The 25,258-nt window shown below is 42.1% G+C and overlaps 1 protein-coding gene across 1 annotated transcript in view; it reads right to left on the bottom strand.

The window, feature by feature from the left end:
• Positions 1–25,258, bottom strand: part of TMEM132B (transmembrane protein 132B) — a 244,248-nt gene that overhangs the window by 138,439 nt on the left and 80,551 nt on the right. Inside the window, 1 exon segment of the mRNA XM_009643172.2 lies at positions 7,364–7,504. Coding sequence (XP_009641467.2) covers positions 7,364–7,504 — 141 coding nt within the window.

The following is a 25,258-nucleotide window of genomic DNA, read 5'->3' as shown; positions in this document are numbered from 1 at the left end:
TTAATTTTCTAAGTCATTTTCATGCCTCTGTATTGTATCATCTTACTCCACTGAATACAGGTGAATACTATTGAGTTCTTAACAACAAAACGTTCCTCATTTTCCAGATTTTCAAGAGAACAGCATATTTACTTCGTTGGGGTTCCCCACTGCACTGCACAACAGGTTTTTCCAACTACCAAAGGCATATTTGTTCAAAAATAAATCCTTGGGTCATAATAAAGGTACCATACCAGCACAGCAAGGATGGAATAAGAGTCACTAAGTCATTACCTTCTTGGACTGGTGAACTGGGGCCAGGAAGCAATTATCTGGACTACCAGTCAGTAATCCCTCTGACCCATCTCTACTGGAGTCTTTACCAGAGCAGCAGTGAGCCTAACTAAGAAAGAGGAAGAAACAGCCATCCAAAAGAGCTGGCTGGCCAGGAGAGAATTCATGTGGTTACCAGGCTATTAGGCTCCCAACGGGAGATGGACAGACAATTCCATTGTTCTTGGCCTTGAATGAAAGGTGGGGAAGAGAGAGAAAAAAAATCCCTCCAGAAATTACACTTTCCTATTTGATCCTAGAACCACAGTTTTCTACAATAAGTTGTTCTTCTCATCGCTGTTAATTTATCTATCTTTTTTTATGTCCTCTCTAAGCTACTGCAAGGTGTCAGTGCTTTTATCTTACAAAAACATTTCCAAGCAGGCTTGGGTTCTTTTATACAAAAAGGCATACATGTAAAGACTGAAGGTTAGTTAAAATTCTTATAACTCGGGTTTTCTCTGTGACTATTGAGTCATTTATGTTTGAAAATGTGTGTGGATGCTTCTCACTGGAACGCTCTTTACGCAAAGTGGAACAGACTCCCATCACTCATAACAGAGGTCACAACCTTAAAACTGGTGCATTAAAGATAAAATCCTCTTCATCAACAGCTCAAGAGACAGTGCTGTCTTGGGGTCTGGCCAAAGGCCAAGAGAATGAACTCCTGCAGGACCTATAGGCCATGTGCTCTCTACATTCAAAACACATTTCCTTTCCCATGACACCTCTGACCTAAGGAAAGCTGCAAGTGCATAAGAATAGGAGGGAAACACCCAAGCCAGGACACGGCACCACATAGTCTATGACTTCTTGCCACACCTTCAGCTCCACTATTTTTTAATTCAAACCCTTCCTTTTCAAAGTAGCTGAAGTATGGCTTCATGGAGGTATGGCTTTCCTAGCAGAAAGGGGCCCTGAGGAAGTCCGATGACTTCACCTACACCAGGCCAGCCTGGCAGGGGGGGACAGCCATCAGCTTTCCTTTCCCCATCTCCCTGGCTTTTTTTCCTCTTCCCTGTCTGCTTTACACATCTCCTTGTGTTTCTTTGCTCCCTCTGCTCCTCTTACTCATTTACTTTAGCACTCTGTGAACTTCATGGCATCCAGCCCACTGCCTTTGCATGGGCCTACAATAAGGCAGAGCAAGGCTGGCTGGCTGTACCATTACTGCTCTTTTGTGTAAAGCAACACATGCAATTGATCTTCTGTCAGCCAACTGTTGTTGCTGGTGGCACGTTACATGCTCAGTGTCCTGGGGCCAAGCAAGTTCCTTTGGCAATAAACACATCAGTGTGTGTTTCACTGCATGTCCTGATGCCTTCCCCAGCGTGGTTTACAGCACGCTGCTGGGTGCTACAGCAGGCTACAGCCACCCATCTTTATAGGCTTATTTATCTTACAGAAACAACCAGGCTCCTCATCCTAGCTTCAGCATGCCCTGTGCTGTACCGACCAAGAGCGGAGACACTCCAGACACAACCAAGCTGCACCCTCAGGAAGGCCGAGTCACCACGGTAAATCCACTCATCAAACAACCAGGGCCGCAGCAGGCTCTGTTTTGGAGGCAGCGGGAACCCCTGCGCCACACTGCCATTTTCTGATGGCAACACAGGACCCAAGCACATCATTCTGGAGCAGAGTGGTGGGGAATTCAGTGCAGAAACACCTCCAAAAAGCTGAGAGAGAGAGCTCCAACCTGGCAGAGCCAGTGCTGAGCACAGCCTGGAAGCCTCACAGCACTCAGGGGGCTTCCAGGTGGAACGTTTGCTTGTGGCCCTCGGTAAAGTGGGGACTGGAATACGTAGTGGGGAAAATGGTATTTCCCACAATAAAGAGATAAGAGTCTCAAAGCTGTCTGTCAAAGCGAGGAGGGGGAGGAGAGAATCTCAGCATTTATTTTCGAGACATATCCACAGCTTTAAAAACAAACCCAAATGATACAACATCTTTGCTCAGTTGATCATCAGCTCCAATAACACATATTTACTTTAAATAAATATATGCACATATCTTAACTGGCAGCCAACTTCACATCTTTCTTTTTGGTATTTCTGGTTCAAAGGGTATTCCCAAGCACAGAAAAAGGAGTGAATTTTTTTAAAATAGGAAGTTCTATTTGCATACCTATAAATACATGAAATAACTGCTTTTCCTGAATTAAAGATATATAGATACACACACAACAATCATAATTTTATAAAGTCATTTAAATCATTTCAATTCTGTGAACACCTCTTAAAACAGTAAAGAAATTGAATGATCATTATAGAATCTTAATTTTTTATTCAAGTTTAAAGATAGATGATGTCAAATGCCAGACAGCTGAGCTGGTCTGCATCAATTAAAAAAAATATAAATTTCCAGGCAACTGAATAAATAGTTCTGAGGACACTTGAAAAAAATCCCTCTGAAGATTTCACCCTCCCTACTTCTGCAGTCTGAGTCTCCCTCATGCAAGTTTAATTTATGCAGTGATGGATATCCTGAGAGATGGAAGCTGTATTATAGACATGGAGATAAAATAATCCCTAAGTGAGAACCAGTTTGGTCTCAGTAACACTATACTCAGCACTGCAGGTAAAATCAATTTCATTAACTTTGCTAGTTAGCATAAATATTAACTTCGCCAGTTAGCATAAATATAACCTTTCTGATTAAAGTACTGGTTTGTCAGAGAATCAGACTCTCCTCACTTGGGTAATAATCCAGTATAATTTAAGGACAGTTCTCCCAAGTAAGGCAAATAATCTCCTCGTATACTCCCTCTCAAAACCGAGTGGCAACTCTCTGGCCTAAGGTTTTGTGTTTGTGCCATCTTGTCTCTCCTGAACCAAAGGCCAGGTCACATTAAGTTTGTGTCCTTTAGCTTTCCACGAGGGAGACACCAAGCACCACGAAATATATCATATTGTGGGGCCTTTCAAATGAGATCATGGAAACTCAGCTCCTGCTCACCAATGATTTGAAATAACCTAATCTTATAACACACTGAATGACTCTGGCAAAATGCCTGAAATCCCATTCCTCTGGATATCAGCGCTGAGTTATGAGGTACCATAGCTTGCCAAAAACGGACCATGCTCTCAGGGCATCTTTTCAAGCCCTCTTGCCCTACTCCTGCTGCAGCCTAATTTGTGGCACGCTCCCGAGGTGCTTGCAGAGCAGTCTAAGGTGCAAAGAACTGAAGAATTGCAAGGCTCAATCCATCTTTTGGCAAACACAGTGGAAAAAGCCTGCATGGTCTTTACAAAAATAGGATTGGTTTTCTGGAAGCCATGAATGATTTGTGTCTAGTAGACTCCCAGATTTTGGCCTTGTGCTTCAAAAGCATTTTTTGCAATAATTCAACATATAGCCCTACGCCGCAGGGTAAGATCCCGGTCCTTCACAAACACAGCTATTCTGCGTGGGAGGCTGAAAGCACTCAATTTTTATGTAAGCCCACCAGCCCTGACTTCCTCTACTCCTTGCAAGATGCACTCTGCACTCAGTGCAGAAATCCATAAAGATCCTTCCCTCTGGAATGGAAGTGCTGGGTCCCAGCTGCAGGCATAATGCAGGAGTATTTGTTTGAAGTAGAAACTATGTCTTTTTTGAAACAAAACACACTGCTGCTTCAACTAACCCTACCAAAATGAGATTCACAGAGTTCCGCCCCAAGGAGAGAATATGAGGGAGAATAAATGCAGATGGCAACAATCAATCTCCTCGCTCAATGAGCTACCAAAAAAGTCCTTTGAGATGGCAGCAATAAGGGCAAAGCAAGGCTCCATGCAAATCAGAATAGATGTGTGCATATATACTTGTGTGTGTATATTTAAAATAAATCTCTTCTTTTTATGTTCTTTGTTCAACTACATTATCAAAAAGAGGTTTTAAATACAAGCTTATGGGACTACTAAAGAGGTGAATTTATGAATGTATTCCTAACAAAACACACTCTGGAAAGCTTTAATCTATGAATTGTGACAACCTTGGACAAAATGGATTTTTAATAGAATATAATGTAAACTGCCTGAAACATTGTGATAAGGAATTTTTTTAAGTAATGCACAGAAAAGGCATGATGCACTCTGCATGAAAGGAGGAAAGGTCTTAATTTAAAACATTTTAATGAACACTCAATTTGCGTAGGGAAATGTGAGAAATGGAGATGAAAAACTCATGATAGCGATATCACTGCAGAGGGGAGAAGGAGAAAGATTAGAAAAGTAAGCAAATTTGAAAAGGCTCCAGCCGATAACGCTGGCTAAAAGGAATGCAGACTGGATTACGAACATGTCACAGTCCAAAGCCACTGTTCTCCTTGCAGGCAGTGTCTGTCGGTGGCTCTTATCAGAGTTGCACACTGGGGAAGAAAGAGCAACCGAAGTGCAAAAGCAGCAGAGAACAGACCTCTCTCTGAGCTAAGGGCAATGAGGATAATCAGAGATTTTGGCAAATGCAGCTGTAACTTGCTGGAGTTTCTCACTTTCACCAAACCCCCCAGAGCTGTGCCAGCCCAGCCGGCTTGCGGGGCTTTCCACCCCCTCACAAAGCCCAAGGGGGGTTGCAAAACCATAGCAAAAATGGCCACCTCTTCCCCAGAGAAAACCCTCAGAGGCTCAGCCCTGGCTTACCCACTTCTTTACTACCAGCATAACACCCAGCAAGTCAGCAGAACCAGAATTACTTCCAAGAGAGAAAAAAATCCCTGTCTCCCCCGAGGTAGATACGATTCTGTTTACTAATAGCTTCTGCTCTGCAATGAAAGAGATTGATCCTGCACTCTCACTCATACATAAACTGCCTTTAATGAAGCTCCTTGAATTACTAAAAGGAGGAACAGATGAATCGGGTCTAGTGACAGTTGTGCCACATTGGCCTTAACAGAAGCAAGTTCAGGTGGGCTCATTTAAATGAAACAGCAGAATCCCCCCACAAACACTTAACATCCTTCAAAAGAAACAAGAGGGCCACCATTATGTCCAAAAAGGCAAATTAAAGTAAAGATCAAAGTTAAATATTTACCCTAAGCACTACAATATTTGCAAATCTGGAAACGATCTTTCAAGCAGTTTCTATTTGCATACTTTAATTAATCCAAAAATATTAAACTAATCTCACAAAGGAAAGGGTCAAAGTATTAATTAACTTGAGATTCGTTGCTTTTGTGCAATTTAACAGTTCAACACAAAGCAAAAATCAGTTTTAATACAAACTAAGTTACTGTGACAGGTATAATTTCATGGATTAGTGAAACCACGTACAAGGCAATAAGTTTCAGTGTTCGTTCTATTTTTTGTCTAACTTTAAAAACAGTTCTTTCATTTCAATAGAGAGATTCCTCTGTGACACCAAACGATCTTAAGTTTGCCTTTAACCTCAGCGTTTCACTTTCAAATTTATGGCTTTCCACCTTGCACTGACCAGAACAGAGGTCACAGCTGTTTTAGCAAAAAACCTGAACCTGCAACATTCAGCAGAGAGCAGATTCTGCACAGCCACCCAGATCAGCCATCTGAGCTAATTCGGGTTGAGATTTCACTGCTGGAGCCATCATCTGTCATCACGCAGCTCCAGAGCGGGTGCGATGGTTCCCCTCTGAGCCAGCATCTCTGCTGGCTGAGCTCTCCCCCCCACCAAAGGGACTCACTGCCTTCTTTAACAGCTTTTGGAGGAACTGGGAAATCTCGCCGAAAGACGACGGATTTGGAGACAAAGCGTATGGTGCCAAATCTAGCTGCTAGAGCTCTGCTTTATCAGTACAGTAGCCCATTATACCCCAGCAAAATAATGACGGAAGCTGGCTTGAATGTCCTCAGACTTGCAACTTTGACAAATGTACTTAGGAAACAAGAGGGGACTCTCCCCTTCCCCTCCCCCCTTTTTTTTTAAATGGGGAGGAAGTGCGTGAAACAGCCAGGTTTGCCTGGCATATCATGCCAGACAGCTCTGTAGCACTTGACTTAACCAGAGACACTGAGCGGGGAATCACCTCCCCTGGCTTCACGCGTTTACAATGCAAATGTCTGCGTCCCACTCAGTCGCCTCCACTCTGCGTCTTCACTAGAGAGAAACAGGCACTTTCCTCTTGCTGTTCATCAGACCTGTTTTATGCATCCAAGAGAACTCTCACCTAAACAGTGCCTATTTATCCCCGTTGCTAAAAAGCAAACCCATGGATAAATAGCTTTCTCCTCAACACTTATATCACAGGTACCCAGAGCTAGATGGGATTCATTTGTTCCTCAAATACAGTTTCAGGAACTAAACAGAGTAGAAACTCTCTTCGCACAACCAAACCTCCGGCAACAATCTTCCTAGGTCTAAGCAATTACTAATAACTGTTCTTCTCCCTTACAGGAGCTTTCCGAAAAAGATGGATGCAAGAAACTCCTCAAATAAAAATTCAGACATAAATTTTTGTGAATTCCTAATTATGATACAATTTCAAGCTAAATTTATGCACAGTCTACTTTAAGTGTAGAGTAACTGCATGATAATGGAGAGAAATTACTTGTATTATAAAAATACGTAGTTCTGACTAACAATGTAAATTTGTCATTACCTTTGATATAGCTTATAGGAGCATTACCATAACAAACGTACGCAGCATTCGTGAGACAGTTAATAGACACTCATAGGTGTTTTGCAGCAATAATGAATAATACTTAATAGCTATTACTTTCATAGCTTTTCAAATAAAGAAGACAGCACTGTCCTATATCGCTCTCAATTATTCTTCATATTTCTCTATTTTAATCCATTTCTTCCTGTTGGCTCTTTGGCAACAGGAATTCTCCCACTGCCCTGAAGGTGCATGAAAAGCAAATGCGAGCCAGGACTAGTTGGCTGCCTCCAGTTTCATTAGATCACTTACTTCCAAAGCTCAGAAGTGAAACAAAAGGAAAAAAGCTCTTATCAGATCACCTATAGCTTTTCCAAGGAGGCTGAGGAGGAAAAAGTGCTGGTATTAAAAGAGCAATATGACTCATTGAAGAAGCTACAGTATGTCCCTCTCAGCATTTTAGCAAGGGTTAATGCACAAAAGCACTTGGCAGCTTACCTGTTCTCTGCGTTTGGGTCGTTGTGCACACATGTGATCGTGGCAGTGGTCCTTGCGCTGTCCGTCTCCTCTTGAACACCCCACTGGTCTGCATCACTGACTCTGATGTCCGTGATCTTCACACCTGGGGCTGTCCTAATTCTGTTGGGGAACAACAGGGGTTGCTTTATTTACAGATCTCCTGCAAATAAATCCAGAGAGGTAAACAAGGAAGATGAAAGAGGAAATATTCCCTCTTCCATTAATAATAGACTGATACATTGCAACTGTAAGTCATTCAGCTTTAAAAATATAAAACAGGTCCAATCATTTTAAAGAGATGAAGTATGAGTTTCATTATGTGCAAAGCCAGTTAATTTTCAGCTTGAACAATGTGGAGAGAATAAGAATGCTTTCTGCTTCAGTGGCACCAGTTTGATACAAATGAAACAGATGTGACTAAGCATAAGTTGATTTAATTTGTTGTGTCTGTCCTGCAGTTTAAGATGGAGAATCAGAGCACCGTGATATAAAATACATCCTCCTGCTCGCAAACCTTTGGGAGCAAGGTGCCTTTTAATATTAGAGTGATATCCATGGAAAAAAAAAAAAAAAAATGTGTTTCACTGCTCAAAGACCGTAACGCAGGAAGGAGAGAGAAGGAATAAGTTATCCCAGATCCGGGACTGAGGGATGAAAATAATTATGCCATTGTACTGGGATCTATCAAACCAGGCACATCAAACTCTTGCTGCTGAAAATATTATGATCCTGACATGGAAAACCCTTGATTTCCTAAGCATGGCTAGAGTCTGAAAGCAAAAAAAAATTTGCTTGAAAAAAAAAAAATTCCATGCTCTAGTGGGGCTCAGTGTTAGGAACAGACTGCCAAGGAATAGGAAACAAACTGCTTTTAATAGCAGGGATTTCATTTGTGCAGCTTGACTCCTGAAACAAGCCTGGGATTTTGACAGGAGTGCTGCAAATATGCCTGGAGAACAATTAGGCAGAAAGCAACTGCTGTAGCACCACATTCGCCACTACTGTGACTTAATTAATTAAAAGCAAAGCCAAGAGGGACCTCTTAGTTGTATGGTGGAATGAAACAGCACTGCTGGGACTTGAAGCATTACTTAACAGTGAATTGTGATGGATTTGCCCCGATGCCTCGTGGCCAGTTGGTGCTCATGTTACACTATTAACAATTTCCTTTAAGTTCTAGCTGAGTTCATGGGTTTGGATCAAAGTAATGTCAAGACTCAATGGGTGGTCTTTTCCTCTGAGAAGGAATTAATTCATCCTGCTTTTATGATATCCTTATTTTGCCCATAAGGCTTTGCTGACTTGATGGGCCAAATTCATGCCTGGCATAACCAATTTGATGAAAAATGTTTCCTGTAAGGAGAGAATTTTACTTGGTATTCTTATAATTGTCTCCTTCACATTTCTGCATAGACATTCCTGTCTCCAAACAACATGCCTCAAAGCTATGTGCCCCTTTCCTATCATCTCTTCTTTTTTCAGGGGAACATTCATTTATTCTGTAGTAATTACACTGGACCAAATCATTCCTGCAAGACACCTATATGGCTTCATTTCAGACTGACTGGTAATTTATATGAGAGAGAGAATTAGGCCTTCAGCAATGGATTCAGTGATTTTTTCCATTAGTTTTTTACCCGCTCTTGGGAAAAAATCATTATAGCCTGACAAAAAAAAACCAAAACAAAAACACACCGCTTTTAAAATTTTCTCTTTCCCAGCCAAAATTATATTTCTTAACAAATCTGCCTCCCCACCACCCCCTCAATTTCTTATGTTTTTTTCTAGACAACATGTCTGGGAACCTCTAACCTGACTTTCCACTCAAGTCAAAGCCCTGGTTAATGAAAGGTTAATTGAAGGGCAGGAGATTCTGGGAGAAGGGGGGGCAGGACAGCTGGATTTTGCCCATGATTTCAGGATTCATCACAGCCTTTTTCCATCTGTCAGAAGCTTGTTATGTCCTCCTACACAGCTTATACACTACAAAGATCTTCACTCCGCAGCATTTACTTTCTTCTACTCTGATCCGAATCTAGCACGTCTGTTTACCCCAACGGGGATGAAAAGCAACATGGCACAATTCCCTGCCATGCCTGAGCAGGCTTTAACCACGCAGGACCCCTGTGCCACTCCCTTCTTCATGGAAGTGGGAGCCGCTCCTCCTCTTTACCTCCATCAGTGGTCCCCACACAGCGTGGAGGTAAGGGTGCAAGAACCTCAAATATCCACATCCACCTCCACGCCCAGCTGTTCCAACCTCTCCAGACAAGCTGCACCCCAAAACACGGGCATCCCTCTTGGGCCAACCACTCAGCTGTGTCTGCCTCCCTCAGCCAGGGAGCTTTGCTGTTTCTTCTCTTGTGTCTGAATGCAGCTACGAGATGCTTTTTGCCCAACTGGACAGCAGATGAACCTCTCCCGATGCCTGTCCTGTAGACTCACCACTTGGCTTCTCCTTCAGGGCACTATCCCTTAACAGGAGGCCTTCTGGTTTTTGGCAATGCTGTCTTCTTGACTGCACCCACAGCTTTTGCTTGCTGCGTATCTACTGTCTTGCTGGGTTAGCATCAAGTGAACATCACATACTCTGCTTCCCATCTACATTTTCCAAAAAAGTCTCAGAATGCTGCATTTTAGGAAAATTTCCAGTCTAATCCCCTGCAATGCATCTGCTCTGGTGGGCTGAAACAAGATGTCATTTTGCATTTTTGGATATCAGTAGAGCCAGGAAGGTTGAAAGAAGAAAGAAACTGAATTCAGCTTCTCACTTAGGAAAAGTCAAGAAATTCAAATTAAACCAGCCTACATATGGGAGGTTTGAGTCTACTATTCTTCAGATAAGTGATTCATATCTTTAAATCTGCCCCCAAACTCCACAGGCACAAAAATTATTATAAGTGTTGGGGACTGAGGCTTTGCAAAAGAATAAAAAATCCCTCCCAGCCCTGCCATTAACTGGAGAAAGGATGGCGAACGGCTAGTGTGAGAGCCCAGGCGCTGGGTTTGTTGCCCTGCTCTGTGCCAGGCTTCAATTATAAGCTTGGGTGGATCATTTAGTTTTCTTATACCTCGTTTCCCCACATATAAAATACTGGGAAGCGCTGCTCTCCCGACTCCAAGGGAGCTGTGAGGATAAACAGAATTGCCTGAAAAAATCTGATGTCCTTTGAATTTACCAGCTGACAAAAATACTGCCATCTCTGGGCTTGAAAACATGGAAACAATTTACTGAAGTATTTCACAAAAGCATGACCCAAGAAGTAACTGTTACCACTAGGATGGATTAATTCCTTTTTTATAAAGAGAATTGAAATGGGGAAAAAAAAAAAAAAAAAAAAAGGAAAAAAGGAACAAAACACAAGAACCAATTAGAAATTTGGCAAAACTATAATTTCATTTCTATGCAATACTTGCCTTCTGAAAAGCAGAATTTTCAGACAGAAAACTGTCCTGCTAAAAAGCACTTGCCCACCTTTAAAACATTACAACTTATGTGGCATTTTGATAACGCAGTTAGCAGAGATGTGAGACAGAGGAATACTGAATGAGCTCAGCAGAAGTTAGCCTGCAACAGGGCCCCCATGTTACAGCCTGTAACCACAGCCTGTATCACAAATGAGGCGATCACCATTTATACATGATGCTCTCTTCTTTAGGGGTGGAGAAGGTCCAACAGGAACACAACATCCTCAAGCACCACCTTTCGTGACACTGATGCCCATAAGACCTCAAGAGCAGGTAGCTGGGGGCAGGAGGGAAGTGTCAAAGCTATTCAGAACAGGGCATCAATGAAAAAACTGCTTCATGAGTGAATTTAGCCCTCTTCTCCAGCTATAAATGCAGAATAGAGGATGCTGCTTTCAATTTAGACTGCGGAATACATTTGGTATCCCTGGCAGTGGGTTTTTTTTCCCCTAAACAGTGTGTCCTCCATTTACTATGGAATATTGAGATGGAAACATGATAGACTGAATGGAGCAGGCAAGCAGAAGCCTCCCCAGCCTGCCAACTTGGAACACCCAGAAACTATTTTAAAATGCAATCCCAGCCTTAAATGTATGCGACCCCATGAATTCCATAGCTCTAAACCTCTTCCCTCTGTTATTACAATAGAAGGAAAGGAGAAGGTACAAGTAATCATCGGGGCTGGAAAGTAACTTAAGGGCTGCAAGAGGGATTTAAACAGCCAAGCGCTTAGCGGAAGTGGTGCAGGGACTTCCACTGCCTCCCAGTCAATTAACTGCAAAATCTGAAAGGTAAATGCTTGCTTGCAGTACACCCCCAGCAGCAGTAATTGGGAAGCAAAATCTTGGCAAAAGGAACTTTAAAATAGAAACAGAAGGAAAAGATATTTAGGAAATAAACCGGGAATGTGCTCACAGCAGATGGAAAATGCTCAAAATTATGAGGAAAAAAGACTTTTTCAGAGCTATTTTAGAAATTCCTTTATCTCCCCCCCTCCCCCAATACAGGGGAAAACATGATCTGAGCTAAATTCACTCTCAATGACATACTAATAATAACAGTTATGATAATAAATTTCATTTGTAATTTCCAACCATTTCTGTATTCAGCCCTTCAACATGCATTTTTAGCCCAATTAAAAATAAAATCATTATCCTTCCCCTACAGGAAATTCAAGCTGTAGGCCAGTTTAGTTAACTCGCCTAAAATTATACCGTCTCTGCAGAGCCAGAATGAGGGTCGATAACATCCTGATTCCCAGGCTTACACTTCAGCTAGACACCCCTACCCATCTTTAAGACCAAACCAGAGCAGAGCTGTGTAATTCCGAGCCCTCACAGAGCATTTTACATATTTGAAGTATTGCACAAACAGCAAGCAATTAGTTCTGAACAAGGTCCCTGGGGAGTTTCTAGTTAAAATACATGTGTTTTAAGATACATTAAGCCAAGCTCCATAAATTATAATAATCACTGAATTCAGACATAACATCTGGGGACTTTCGGGGTGTGGGTGAGATGGGCAGCATTTCTGTGTAGGACGGAATAGAAGCCTCCCCGTATAGGGGGAAGAAGCAAGTGGAGTTTGCTGGGAGACAGAAGGAGAAGAGGGTATGTGCTTCATAGCTGCCACATCCAAGTGCATTCCATCTGGCATCTGGGAGGGAGTTCAGGAGTTCATTGGTCTGAGTGTATGAAAGCAAAACTGTTTGGGAAACACTGTTATAGCAGATGGAGGGCTGAGGTGGGACCAGACCTCCCCCCAGGAGGGGGAAACCATCCTTTTCTTTTGTGTCTTCCTAAGCTTCCTGGCCAAAATTATCTGTGGGTTATACAGAAAAATGAAGAAAATGAGGTGACACAAAGTCACCCAGAAAATACATGGCAGAACCAGGAATTACACCTAGAGCTGCTGAGGAATATTTTGGTATCCTCACCACAAACCCGCCCAGCTCTTCTGCTCCTACTGTACACCCACTACTAACTGCAGGGCGTCCTGCAATGCCCGTGCAAGACCAGCCTGGGGGCAAATATGCTTTCTGCTGCTGCAGGCTTGCAGAATCTGTGAAATGAGAGCGGCCCACCGAGCAGATAATCACCCTTCACGCCCTCACCTCTTACGGAAGCCAGATGTACAACGCAGGGGATCAGGTCCTAAATCTTCACAAGCTAACCAAGTGTTTATTTCCTAAAGTGTTTTTCCAAGAACTTTACTCCCTCGGTTCTTTTATATTTTAAAAGACTTGTCACAGATTTATGTTCAAACTACTTCCCATCAAATTCTCCTTAAGATAGCAAGGCTAGGCCAGCTGTGTTTGTTTCTGCGATTCCATATTAATGTCACCGTAAGTAAAGCTATCTTTCTAAGTGTATAAAATACACATCAAATTACACAAAGATCCTGCGATAAATCAAGACCTCTCCAAAAGGTCACAAGCGTAGAAGCACAACTAGTACGCTGCTTCATCGCAAAGTAAACCAAGCAGCCTGCAAAGCCCTGTGGAGAGGTATAGGTAGACGGCAATGTGGAACAGAGGGCAATTGCAATGCATCAAATAAAAGGAAACCCCAAGAAAAAGGGTTTGAGTAATGGTACCAGGGGGTAAAAAACTCAGCATGGCCCTGGTATAAACCCAGTGGCAATAGGTGTTACCAGTGAAACAAGGTAGGAACTCATGGTGGGACAAAAAAAAAAGCATGTTTGCCCTTGGGGATAAAGACAGCTCCATACTTAGAGATACAGGCAGCAACTTCCAAACTCAACTGGAGTTTTGCTTAAGATTTGACCTCCGAACTTCATCCATGCTAAAAACTACTCCCGTGACTGCCCCTTCATTGCAAGTCCAATGCATAATTGGCTCAAATTTGTTTTCAAAGCAAGACATGGATACGCTGTGCTCTGCCTGCCTTGGCCCCATTTCTCCCTGAAACGCCTCCCCACTGCAGGACCAAAGCTTTCTCAGCTGCCACTCACCCCGTGGAAATGCCCTTTCTGCATCTCGTGACCTCAGCACTCTCTCACCTTTACACTGTATCAGGAAATTTGCCTTTCCCTCCCTCCGGTATAACTCAATTTCTCTCTGCATCTGTTATTTTTATATAACCTTTTGTAACTGTCATCTTTAACCCTGTCAAGCATTTTGGGATGCAGTTTCTATGAAATCAGTTATTACTGTCGTGTATCAGAATATCTCTATCCAACACACGCGCAAGGAAGAAAGTCAATGCCAAAGCACCGGGCAGGACAAAGCAGACAGAATAGGTACAGCGACCAGCGCAATGCACTGCAGGAACAAAGTTGCTCCAACAGACATGGTGGCTAACATGAAAAAAGCCCAACTCTGAGAACAGAAAACCCTTTGAAATCACGGAGGTGATCAATGCTAAAGGTTTAGAATGATACAATTACCACTCTTCTACCCAAAAAGGTGAAGCTATCAACCTTTTTTTTTTAGCCCACCAAATGTTTCAAAATATGCTAAGCATCAAGCTCACTAGCATATTGGATTTTGAATAATGAAAAGAGTAAACAGGATTTTAATTTGGATTCTGACAGTAAAGTGCTTTCCATGTGATAAATTAACTATTAGGGAAGACAAATTAACACAACCTACCCTTGAGTATGATGGCTTATGATTTTGAGGAAGCTTTTACAGAAGCGTGATCAAAATAAGGCAGGATGAAAAATAGGAGATGATGATGCAGGGAGTATTTTATCAAAAATCCTCCCTCCTCCTTTGCAACAAACTGTAGATAGAACTTCTCTAAAAAAGCACAGCAGATTTTCTCAAGAGCCCCCCATTCTTCCTAAGAATATCTAAAAATTTTAGGAGACATCCTCAGCTGGTCTAAATCACCAGAAATTGATTCATTTTATAGGGATTCTTTAATACTGAAAAGCTAAATTCCACATCCTGTGAAGCAAGGTCAGAAAAGGAGATGTTGCCCCTTACGAATTTTTTGGAAGCGGAAGGTGTCTCAGAAACATTTTCTAGAAATAAGACTATGCTCATAAAATCAGCAAAGAGTATGTGAATGTCTTCAGAGCAGTCTAACACTATGTTATATTTCCATATCCAATGGAAAATTCCCATTTTTTTACCTTTTTTTCCAAAAGAAAGAAGACATTTTAAGATTTCATCTTCATATTTCAGCAGAAACTCCATTTTTCAATCTGCTCTCTCTCTCACTCAGGTAAGAAAATAGTGCTTAAAACACCAGCAGAAAGACATCCTAATTGGCTTGAAATTAAAGCTATTAATTTTTATTCTTATTTATTCCTGTCACAAACCAGACCTGTTTTTATGGGTTTCTAACACTGCTATGGAAACCTGAGAGGTTCTGAAGTCTTTATGTAACGTGAGCTGAAAACGCCATCTCCCACAGTGAACGCTGTTTTCTTTGAAATATGTCAACAGTGGAATTTTGTCCCTCTGGAAGAAAAAGGGTTGCCAGGCACTGGGGCAGGAGACGTTTGGTCCAATTTTATTGACTCGAGGCAGTTTATTAACCATTTAACTGTCTGGGCAACTTCAAAATGGGAATAAGGATGTATACTCACCTTTGGTCAGAAATTCATCCACGGAGGGAAAAAAAATTACTATTTCTATGGAGACACTGTGCATTTCTATACTTAAACATTGTGCCGATATTGTATTTCAATATATTTCTGTAATTTCCCAGTAGGTACCTAAAGCTGTGGGTCAAAGAGTTCTGTAGAAATTGGCATTTTCTTAATAAACCTAAAAGCCAAAATCTGAGTCCACCGGAAAACATTGCTGTGCCTTTAACATACAAATTACTTTAATCACAGTATAAGCAAATGTGGCTCTAGATTGTGCTGAAAGCTCTTAAATCCCAGCAAACTCTTCATACCAGGAGAACAGGTCTGATGTTTGGGTTTCCGAACTCAGCATCCCACTAGCACAGCTTCAGCGACTCCCGTTAGACCAGCATGGGGAAGGAGATAAGGTCCTCTGTCCTTTGCCTGCCTGGAGGGCAGGAACCACTGCCCATAATTTGTAAATAAATACACAATTTGTAACTCTGACTTGACACTTTACACTTTCAAAGTATCCAATAAACATGAACTAACCATTATTACTATTGATCAAAAGGAGACAGCGGGTCTTTTTCCAACTCTAAATGATCCTTGTGCTACCAAACAACTCATAACATCCCTTTCTCATTAGGATGCACAACCAGCTCACACCTCTCCCTCCCTGAAAGAGGAGAGATATTTTCCTTTATTCCGCTGCCTCCGTTCAGTTAGCTGAGTTACGATGTGTTGATCATTATTCAAAGAGCTCAAGAGTGCCTGCTGTCGTGCGCCCTTAGACATCTCCAAGAATTGAAGTATGTGCCCTCTCTTCTCCAACACAACAATCTGTGCTGTACCTTCTCTGTAGAGAGAAGAGGTAAAATGCTGGAGTGGTTTTCTGTAACACATGTCTACGGAACAAAAATCAAAGCCTGCTCAGTCTCTTCAACCTTTCTCTGAAAGATCTAAAACACTCAGACTATGTCCTTTACCTTGAAACCAATGCAATGCTATAATAGATGAAACTCTTCCTTAAAGCCTGGAAGTACAGGAGAAAATGCATTACCAAGTCTGAAGGTGTCCAAAGTATTTGAACTTGGAATTCCTGCAATCATGCAGAAACACAGCTTTGAAAACTATAATGAAAAAATCAAAGTAAGTCAGAGGTTTCCTCCTGCAAAGACAAAGATACTTAAGGTTTCCTTTTATTGAAAGGCTCCTTTCAGAAATCAGCACTGCAAAAATGTTTGCAGCTGGAATAGAGTTCAGGCCTCCTGGGAGACAAAGAATTTTTAAAAAGGGGTCATTTTTCTACCTCTACAAGTAAAAAAAAAGCCCTGAAGGTCATGGTTTCTGGAAGCAGCTAAACAACAACAAAGTAAAAACTTTCCATCCCTCTCCCTGCAAAAGTAGATAATGAGCTCCATAGCATTGTCTCGGTCAACACTGGATGGATGGATGGAGCTCCATAGCATTGTCTCGGTCAACACTGGATGGGGGTCTACAGTGTTTAAACTAGTCCAGCATTGTGGCTAAATTTGCTCACCACGTTGGAGACTCATACATTTCTGGTAAGGAAAAAAAGTTTATTAAATACAATTCAGACTAATATAATTGATTATCTTTACCAGACATCAACATATATGACTTCGGATCAGAATAACTTTTTTGGGTTGCTGCCGAGTGCTAAAGCCAACCCTGGAGTTCATTGCATCCATCAGACACAATCCCTCAGCTCAGGGCAGGTTGTGACTGCAAATGCCCTGACTGGCAGATGCCCAGAAGAGGCCAGTGGTAGCCAGTCTGTGGCTAGTCTTGACACAGTGTGTGCAGTGTGGCCCAGAAAACTATGTTACAGAGGCAGCCTGCATGCACTGAATGGGGTCTCACCATGACTTTCACACAGCTAATATACCTCTTTCAATGGCTTAAAAAAGTACAAGGGAGAAGACCAGCAGCGAGGTTGATGGGCCAACAACATGTCGATGTGTCTCCTCCCCTTAGGAGATGAGGCTAAAAGCAAGAGGACACTTGGTAACAGTCATGTTTACCTAAAAGATTGCTTAAAACTCCACCAGTAAAAAAACAAAAAAGAACATTAAAAAGAGGAGATTTTTGAAGCATGTATACAACTCTAACTTCTACTGAAACCAGTCCCAAGCCTTGGCACATCCAACAATTGCTTAACAGCATGAGTTGGTCTTTAAGGGATCTATCATACGTTTTTCCATGCTTGCTCAGTACTCCGCATAAAAAGCAGCACAGGAAGGGCTGTTATAAGGAACTGCACCTAGGCTGTGGCAAGGAGACATTGACCTGAGCATGAGGGATGGAGCTAGAGGGAAGAGGAAAAAAAGCACAGCAATGAAAATCCTTCCAGAATTAAAAAGGCCACAAGAACTTTGCCTGAACTAGTAGTTGTTGTTTTTATTGGATTATTTTATGGGGTTTTATGTTGTTTAATCGAAGAAAGAAAATGGATGCCATAAAATATGCAGAGCTAACTGGGGCTGCAGAGTACATTGCTGAATATTGCTAGTAATGCCATTTCCCCTTCACTGTCAAAAAATAAAAATATCGTTCTTTATATCCCTGTCACATGGAACAGCGGTCCTCTCACGCTTGCCAATCAATCATCTTGGAGTGCACCTTTACCTTGAGCAGTATGTGCTAGGACGGTGAATAAGGAAAGCTCAGGAAATAATCTCCCTTTCCACAAGATAGAATTCAATTTCCAGTATAACTCAGACCAGTACTTTTCTTGAAAAGGTAGCACCATATATTATAGCAAAAAAGCATTTTTCTGCTGCTAGTGAAAACTTTAGTGAGCATTATGATTATGTGGTTTGTACTCCAGGCACCAATGACCACCAAGCAGGCTAATAATGTGCGAATTCTGATGAGAACTAGGCCTCCAGCTGGAATAAAACATCAGAGATTTTTTTTTCCCCTGCTTTTTTTTCCATTCTGCTTTCTTTACTGTAAGATTTTTTTCTAGCTGCAGACAACACCTTTCCAAGATTCTCCTAGAGAGAAGCACTTCACAATAAAATTATCCCATTCTGGTGCTCACGTAGCCTTAGTTAGCCCTTTGGCCACTGTCCCAACAGGCTTTTATCTTTGACTGCCCCAGTTTGGTTTCTTTGAGTAGTGCTTCTCAGAAGCTTTTTGAAGACACTCTGCAGGTAGTCTGAGCTTTCACCAACGACTCTTTGAGTCCCCCTTTGGATCTCAGCAGGTTTGACAAGGATTTTGCAAGTCCCAAGCTTTGTCTCTCCTCTGAGTACAGCTGACAAAGGCTGTCCAGCAGAGGCTGGCTGGGTCCATAATCTACTGCAATAAAGTCCAGAGAAAACCCCACAAATGGACAGTGCCAAAGCACTGGCTCGCTGGATTTGCCTGCAATATTTCTAACTGTGAAGATGAGGAGACAGTTTTTCCCCTCTAGATGCCCTGAAGCTCCAAGTCCCAGCTTTTGCTCTGCAGATCTGACCAAAATACCATCCTGCGAGCTGGTGCCTGACACGCATACCCCAGCAGCCCCAGAGCCTAAGATTGGCAAAGAGGTCAGGAGGATTCAGCCCTCCGAAGTCTGTTGCTCACAGTGCTGCTGCAGCTTGGAAAGCTTATCCAGTCTTGCAAAGCTGTCAGGAAAATTTACCAGCCACCGCACAAAAATTGCTTGCCGTTTACCACAGTGATTGATGGTAATGCAAGAAACTAATGGCATTTTACTTGCCTGTCGAAAGAAATTACTCACCCTGGGCCAGCAGGATTGGGGAAGGATTCTTTAATCCTTGCAGCGATTTTTAAATTAAACTCTAGTGTTCGCAGGGCTGACGACCAGTCAGACAGCACCCTGCTTCAGGATGGATTCAAACATGATCCAGCACATGGGCAGACAGGTCCAGCCCAGCAATAAAACAGAGTGAAAGGCAACTGCACACCGCGCTTCTGAATTTTTTGAAAAAGTTTACAGGTTTCAGGGGCCCAAATCCGTTTCCAGATCGTTAATCTCTAACAAAGCCCTAGGCCCTGGCACTGTGCATATAACAAAAAATTGGGGAAATAACAGGACAAAAAGGCCATAATCAAAAATCGGAGGCAACTGGTCTAAGTGGTACACAGGAAGGTGCTCCCATTTGGTCTATACCTGCAGAAGAGTAAAACGGTACAGGGGGTCAATTCACTTCCTAAATCAGTAGAGTTGATAGGATCATTCCCTCTGTGGCTTTCCCTTTCCTTCCTAACACCAGCACTAAACCTTCTCTTACCCTTTAGCATGTTTCCTTTATCACTGCAAGTGGTCTGTTTGCCACCAGGACTGCTCTCTTCTGGTTTTACCTGTAGTACTGGCCTTCCCCCGGTTGGATGACAGATCTTCCACCATGGTTCAGTCACAACATCCTTGTTAAACGAGCTACTTCAATAGTTTGAGGGCAGATGACATCCATTCATTAGCTGGCAGGTCCAGGGTGAAGGACTAACAAAGGTCCTTCACCAAGAGCTGACTCTCACAAGCAGTAGCACAGCAGGCTCCAACACCGAGCACTGCCCCCAGGGAATTTCAGTAAGGCAAATAGCAAGGGACATCCCACAGCGCTTTTGAGGATAGGAATGAGCTACTCTCACCATTTTGATTTTGGTTAGCCTCTGTTTTCTTGACCAGCCTTTATGATTCAAGCTCCTGTACAGCCTCAGCAAATAGATGAAAAAATCACCTCTGCAAAAGGTCACAAACAAAAAACGGGGAGAAGAAACAATTCAAGTTTCATGAAGGCTATATGCACCTAGGTGCTAGGTACTAAAAAGTCACTTAAACTTCCAGCATTTCAAAGCATACAGTGTGTTTGCAATAACAAACACTCTAAAAACAGGCTTTCCCACTGGGGGAGTTGGGGGGCACTGAATCAACTACGTATAAAAATGGCTACAATCCTTTGTAACATCTTTGGTGGTTTTCAATGAAAAACACTCACAGTGAGATACTGTGTCCCACTGAGCATTAAGCACTTCCCATTCCTGTTCTGCTTTTTCAGTTCTAACTAGTCCCTAACCCTGTTAGTCATGAATTTGTGATTAATGAGCCTTGTTTAGAGGATGCAAATACTGAAACTGTTGCGATATACAGGCTCTAACCACAGAAAGACGATCTAATTCAGCAAGGGAATCTGCTGTGCTTAGGGGGGATTCCAAACCTTCCGTAAAGGAAATCAGCTGTTAAGTAATTTTAACAAGGGGCGGCATGCTGTGCTCTCAGCTCCGAGGTGCCATGCAATGGTCTCACAGCTTGGCATCTGGGGACAAAATCATCTTCATGCATTAAGGATGCTTAACATCTGCTTGTAAATCTGGGGCTGGTCAAAAAAATGGCTGTGACTGAAATAAGGATGGTGCAAGTGTGGTTTTCCACCAGAATTCTTAACTACAAGAAACATGCACACATACATACACACACTCTTTTCATCTAACAGAGCAAAGAACCAATAACCCAGGGCTAAACTAATTATGACTAGTTATGCTTGAGCAGGAAAACAGCAGCCACTCCTCTCCTGCTTCAAGGGGACAAGTAGAACAAGTGCCTTCATGGCTCTTCTTCCCTGCGCCTGGAAGGGAAGAACTGTCCCTTGGGAGTCTTCCTCTCCCAGGGTATCCAGAGGAGCAGATTGCCTCTTCAGCTGGGGACGTGGGACAGGCAGGACAGCTCTGCACTCCAGGCTTCATAGCATGGCTAGAGAAAGCCCTGTATGCAGTCTCATCAGCCCAGCCTTCTTGCTGACTCTAACAGAAAATATATTTCCTAGGCCATGAAAAATCTGATGAAACAGTGGAAACCAAAAATACTACTTTTCATTAAATAATATCACCCATCACATGCCCATCAATACTCAGAAATAATTCCAAGGGGAGAGGGTGAGCTTAATTATTTTTGAAATGGTTTACAAAATGTACCAAGATGGAATAAACAGTCCTCATTCTGCTACAACAGTCCCTTTCAGACATATTTCAGGAGGCTAATCCTGGAGACTGGGAGATTAATTCCTGGAGACAAGCCCTTTTTCCCCTCCAGCTCCTCCCAGCTCTTCAGAGAAAATGACCTGGTCTGATCTTAACACATCTTGAAGAAGGCAGAAAGATTAATTATGCTCCTCCCTATTTCATCTTCATGGCACATCTGAGCAGCTTCTACAGCTGCGAAACCTTTATTTCCAGGGTCCTTTTGATTGTACTGCTGAGATATTCAAAGACTCATTAAACCTAAGGGGAAGTCCCATTCAATGAGACTTAGTATGGAAAGGAGGTGGGGCAGGGAGGCTTAAAGTTATCTTGTACTTAAGTTGAAGAGACAGTTGGAGAAGATTTATTCATAAATCAAACTCTCCACCCTCCAAGAGTCACCTGTCCTTGCAGCGCCTTGCACACCGGAGATGCTGCTGGGCTGAGAAACGCAGCCTGCTCCAATGACTGGGTGACTCTGCTTGTTTCTATAGAAGAACCAAGGGATGACAAGGGAAAGCAAAGCAACCTGGTTTATATTTTTGTAGACATAACTTTGCACCTACAAATTGCAACTGTTTCCCAATTGCAACGCTAACATCAAGTTAGAGCTCAGCTTTCAGACCAGTCTCCTGCAAAGGTAGTGTTTGTCAATGCCTGCATGATTACGGTTGTAATTATTTCCTCCAATTACTGTCACTATATCTGACCTTATCCTAGAGTCAAGTACCAAGGCGTTAAAGTGACAATATCTTCTGCACAAGTAATTGCTGATACAAAACCTTATTCTCAATTACTAATGTCAATAGCTTATGGATATTAAAAGAGAAGCCAGTATATTACTGAGGCTGAGATTGCTTTCTAATCTGATAGTAAGGCTATAAATTATCTGATTTGCTGATGAAGAGCTCAAATTACAAAGGCACCATTCAAAAAAATCACTAAATATATGGATGACTTCCTTTGATTTTAAGTGGCATTGAGAAAGTGCTCCGTTCTTTCCTGGTGGTGTTGCCTTCCTGACTTGAATCTTCACTGTCAAGTTCTCATCCTCAATTAACTTCAGGCACATTTTCAGGTATAACACTCTGCCTGCCAGCACAGCAGTAGGCTTCAAAAGGTGGGCCGTCAAGCTATAGTCTAAAGCTCATCTATCAGAAATACCAATATTATCCTTTCTTACTTTTTAGAATTGTGAAACCTCAGCAGTACCATTACAATCAAGGTTGTACTTAGTCGTGGGAACATTTTATCTTATTTTCACATGGGAAACACCTTCCTTTACAGAACATTCCTGCAGCTAAGATCTCTCTGCAGTTTTATGTGAACTTAAGTAGCTAATGTCGTACACACAGTGCTGCAAAGACTAAATCACGATATTAAGGGAAGTCAGGGTTCAATTTCTCTGCATGCAGAAGGTGAGATATATGCATTGGGAAAGGCTAGATCTGGAGAATGTAATAAACAGTCACAGGTGAATATAAAATATAAATGCAAAATGCACTTCTTCATATTTATTACATCTTTTGCATCTAAATCAGGCAGATTTCATTCCAAAGATTGAGACTGATCTAAAGTAATTTAGTGGGAGGCTGGTAGTTGAAACACATAATCACATTTCTAGAACAATGTAATTACACTGAATTTAATGTGATTTCCTGCCACTGGTTTAAAAGTGCAGCCTCCTCCACGTTCTTGATTTACGCTGAACATGACACTTGATGTAAGATTCCTTTTACGTAGCCAGGTAAAGCATTGCATAAGGGGAGAAAGTACGCTATGACTCCTTGAATTCCCCAAGACCATCATACAAAGATGTCAGTTATGAAGTACCAGTAAGTTCAAATCTTAAATTTCTAGAAGGATGCTGTCTCAGCAGATGACCATTGATTTTAGATTTCATTTTCATTAAATACCTCACAAGGAACAATTTGGCTGACCTTAAGAACTTGTGCACAAGTCAGCTCTGCTCTATGGGACAAAGACATCTGAAGGGAAGGTTACTCTCAGCAGAAGAGTTTTCAGGTTTCCATATGTTGTACATGTTTCTGAGAGTGCTATATTAAAGATTTTTTATAAAGAACAGGTTAATAAATGGACACGGCAGGTCATACCCATTAAGAATAGCTAGAAAATACTGGGGAAAAAAATAATTGCAATCTGAATGCTGACCAAGAATTTGAATCTTAAAACAAACACAAGGACAAAAGGACAGAATTTTATCAAAGTTAGGAATAAAACAGCACAGGCATTGATATTCATTTAACTTCTACAAATCAGTTAAAATCTGATCTCAAGAGAGAAAGCATGCAAGCCAACGCATCGGGAGAGCCCATGCTGCCAGCCAAAGTATACTATATAAACAGAAGAGATACACTTAAAAAAAATACCACAAAGCTTATAACTGATCAGATAAAATCCCCTAAACCCACCTAGCATGAAACAATTCAGATAATCTCTTTGCAGAATAATTTCAAATAGCAAAGTTGTAAAAAAACAGGCATATTTACAATTGACTTGCAAACAGAAAGAAAAATTATTAAATTGATCAAAAATGCTATTTACTGCTGGCAGTTCATTTAGCTTTCTGCAGAATGTTTCAACATTTATATTCCTTCACTGGAATAAATAAGTATTGAAATATAATGGATAATGGAGCAGATGCTAAAAGACAATAAAAGCGCATAGGTTTATTTTTTGTTCAGCAGACCAATATAAACTTGAATGAAATAAAAGTTTAAAAGCAGGTTTTAAAGCTGGGGACTTTTATGAAAAGTAAATGAACAATAGATTTAAAGCAGTATAATTATCGATGAATCACAGCACTATGGAAATGGCCTCGGAGAGCTCCAAATGCATTATACACTGCGGAGGAGGAGGGTGAGTGAGGGAGAAAAGAGCCCCTAAAAGGAGCCAATGCTGCAGCCCTCGCACAGATAAACCACCCTGCGTTTATGCAGCAAAGACAGCTGCATTTAGGTTATAAAGCCAAATCTCGAGATTCTTCCTTCCATGGAAGCTTTCTTTGGCATGAACAAAACTGTGGAAAAATCTCAGGATGCACAACAAGCCAAGGAGGAGACCTCAGTGCCTTCGAGCTGCTTTTCAACACTGCTGATGTCAAGCACCACTGAGCAAAGCGATGAGTTGCAAAAGGCTCACACAGCCAGGCGACGCTACGCCGAAGTGGCAGCGACGAATGCAAACGTGTTACAAAAAACAAAGAACGGAAAAGCTTTGTCTGGGAAACAACAGCGTATATTATTGATGGCTCAGCAGCCAGAAGACCTCGGCGCATGGAGAGGATAATGGGTTTGTTATCTCCCTGCCAGGAAAGACCTGAAGAGGGTTGAAGAGAGACAGCGTTTCAGCTCTGTGCCCACCCTGCAACCCTGGCACGCGGTCCCGCTGTGCACAGCGGGGACAGCAGCACGAGCTCAGCCGCGTCCACCTGCCACAGCCAACCCCAATACACTCCACCCCACTGCACGTCCAACACGCACTACACCCTGGTTCTTTCTTCCTGAACCAGACAAGCTTCCCGACAGCCTTAGCATTTCCAGATTTCAAATCCTTAGTAGGGTTTCTTCAAAGAGTGAATACATTTGCAGAAATTAATTTTGGGCTGCAGCTTCTTAAACAGTACCCATTTCTACATCAGGCAGATTAGCAGCAGAGCCTGCTAGAAATTACGGTCTTAATCAAAACCAAAAATGTACTAAGCAGATTTTCCCTTTTGTTTACTGAAAAGCCTACTTTCTTCAAGGTGACTCAAGACAAGAGACGGTTCGCTTAAACAGTAAGAGATTTGCTGGATGCCAGAAGGCCCCCTTTTCATCCCCGATCACCTACAGCTCAGGAAGAGAATTC

This window comes from Egretta garzetta, unplaced genomic scaffold (assembly GCF_000687185.1).
Source record: "Egretta garzetta isolate BGI_Z169 unplaced genomic scaffold, ASM68718v1 scaffold447, whole genome shotgun sequence".
NCBI lineage: Eukaryota > Metazoa > Chordata > Aves > Pelecaniformes > Ardeidae > Egretta > Egretta garzetta.
Note: the sequence above shows the minus strand (reverse complement) of the source record. Positions and strands in the feature narration are given on the sequence as shown.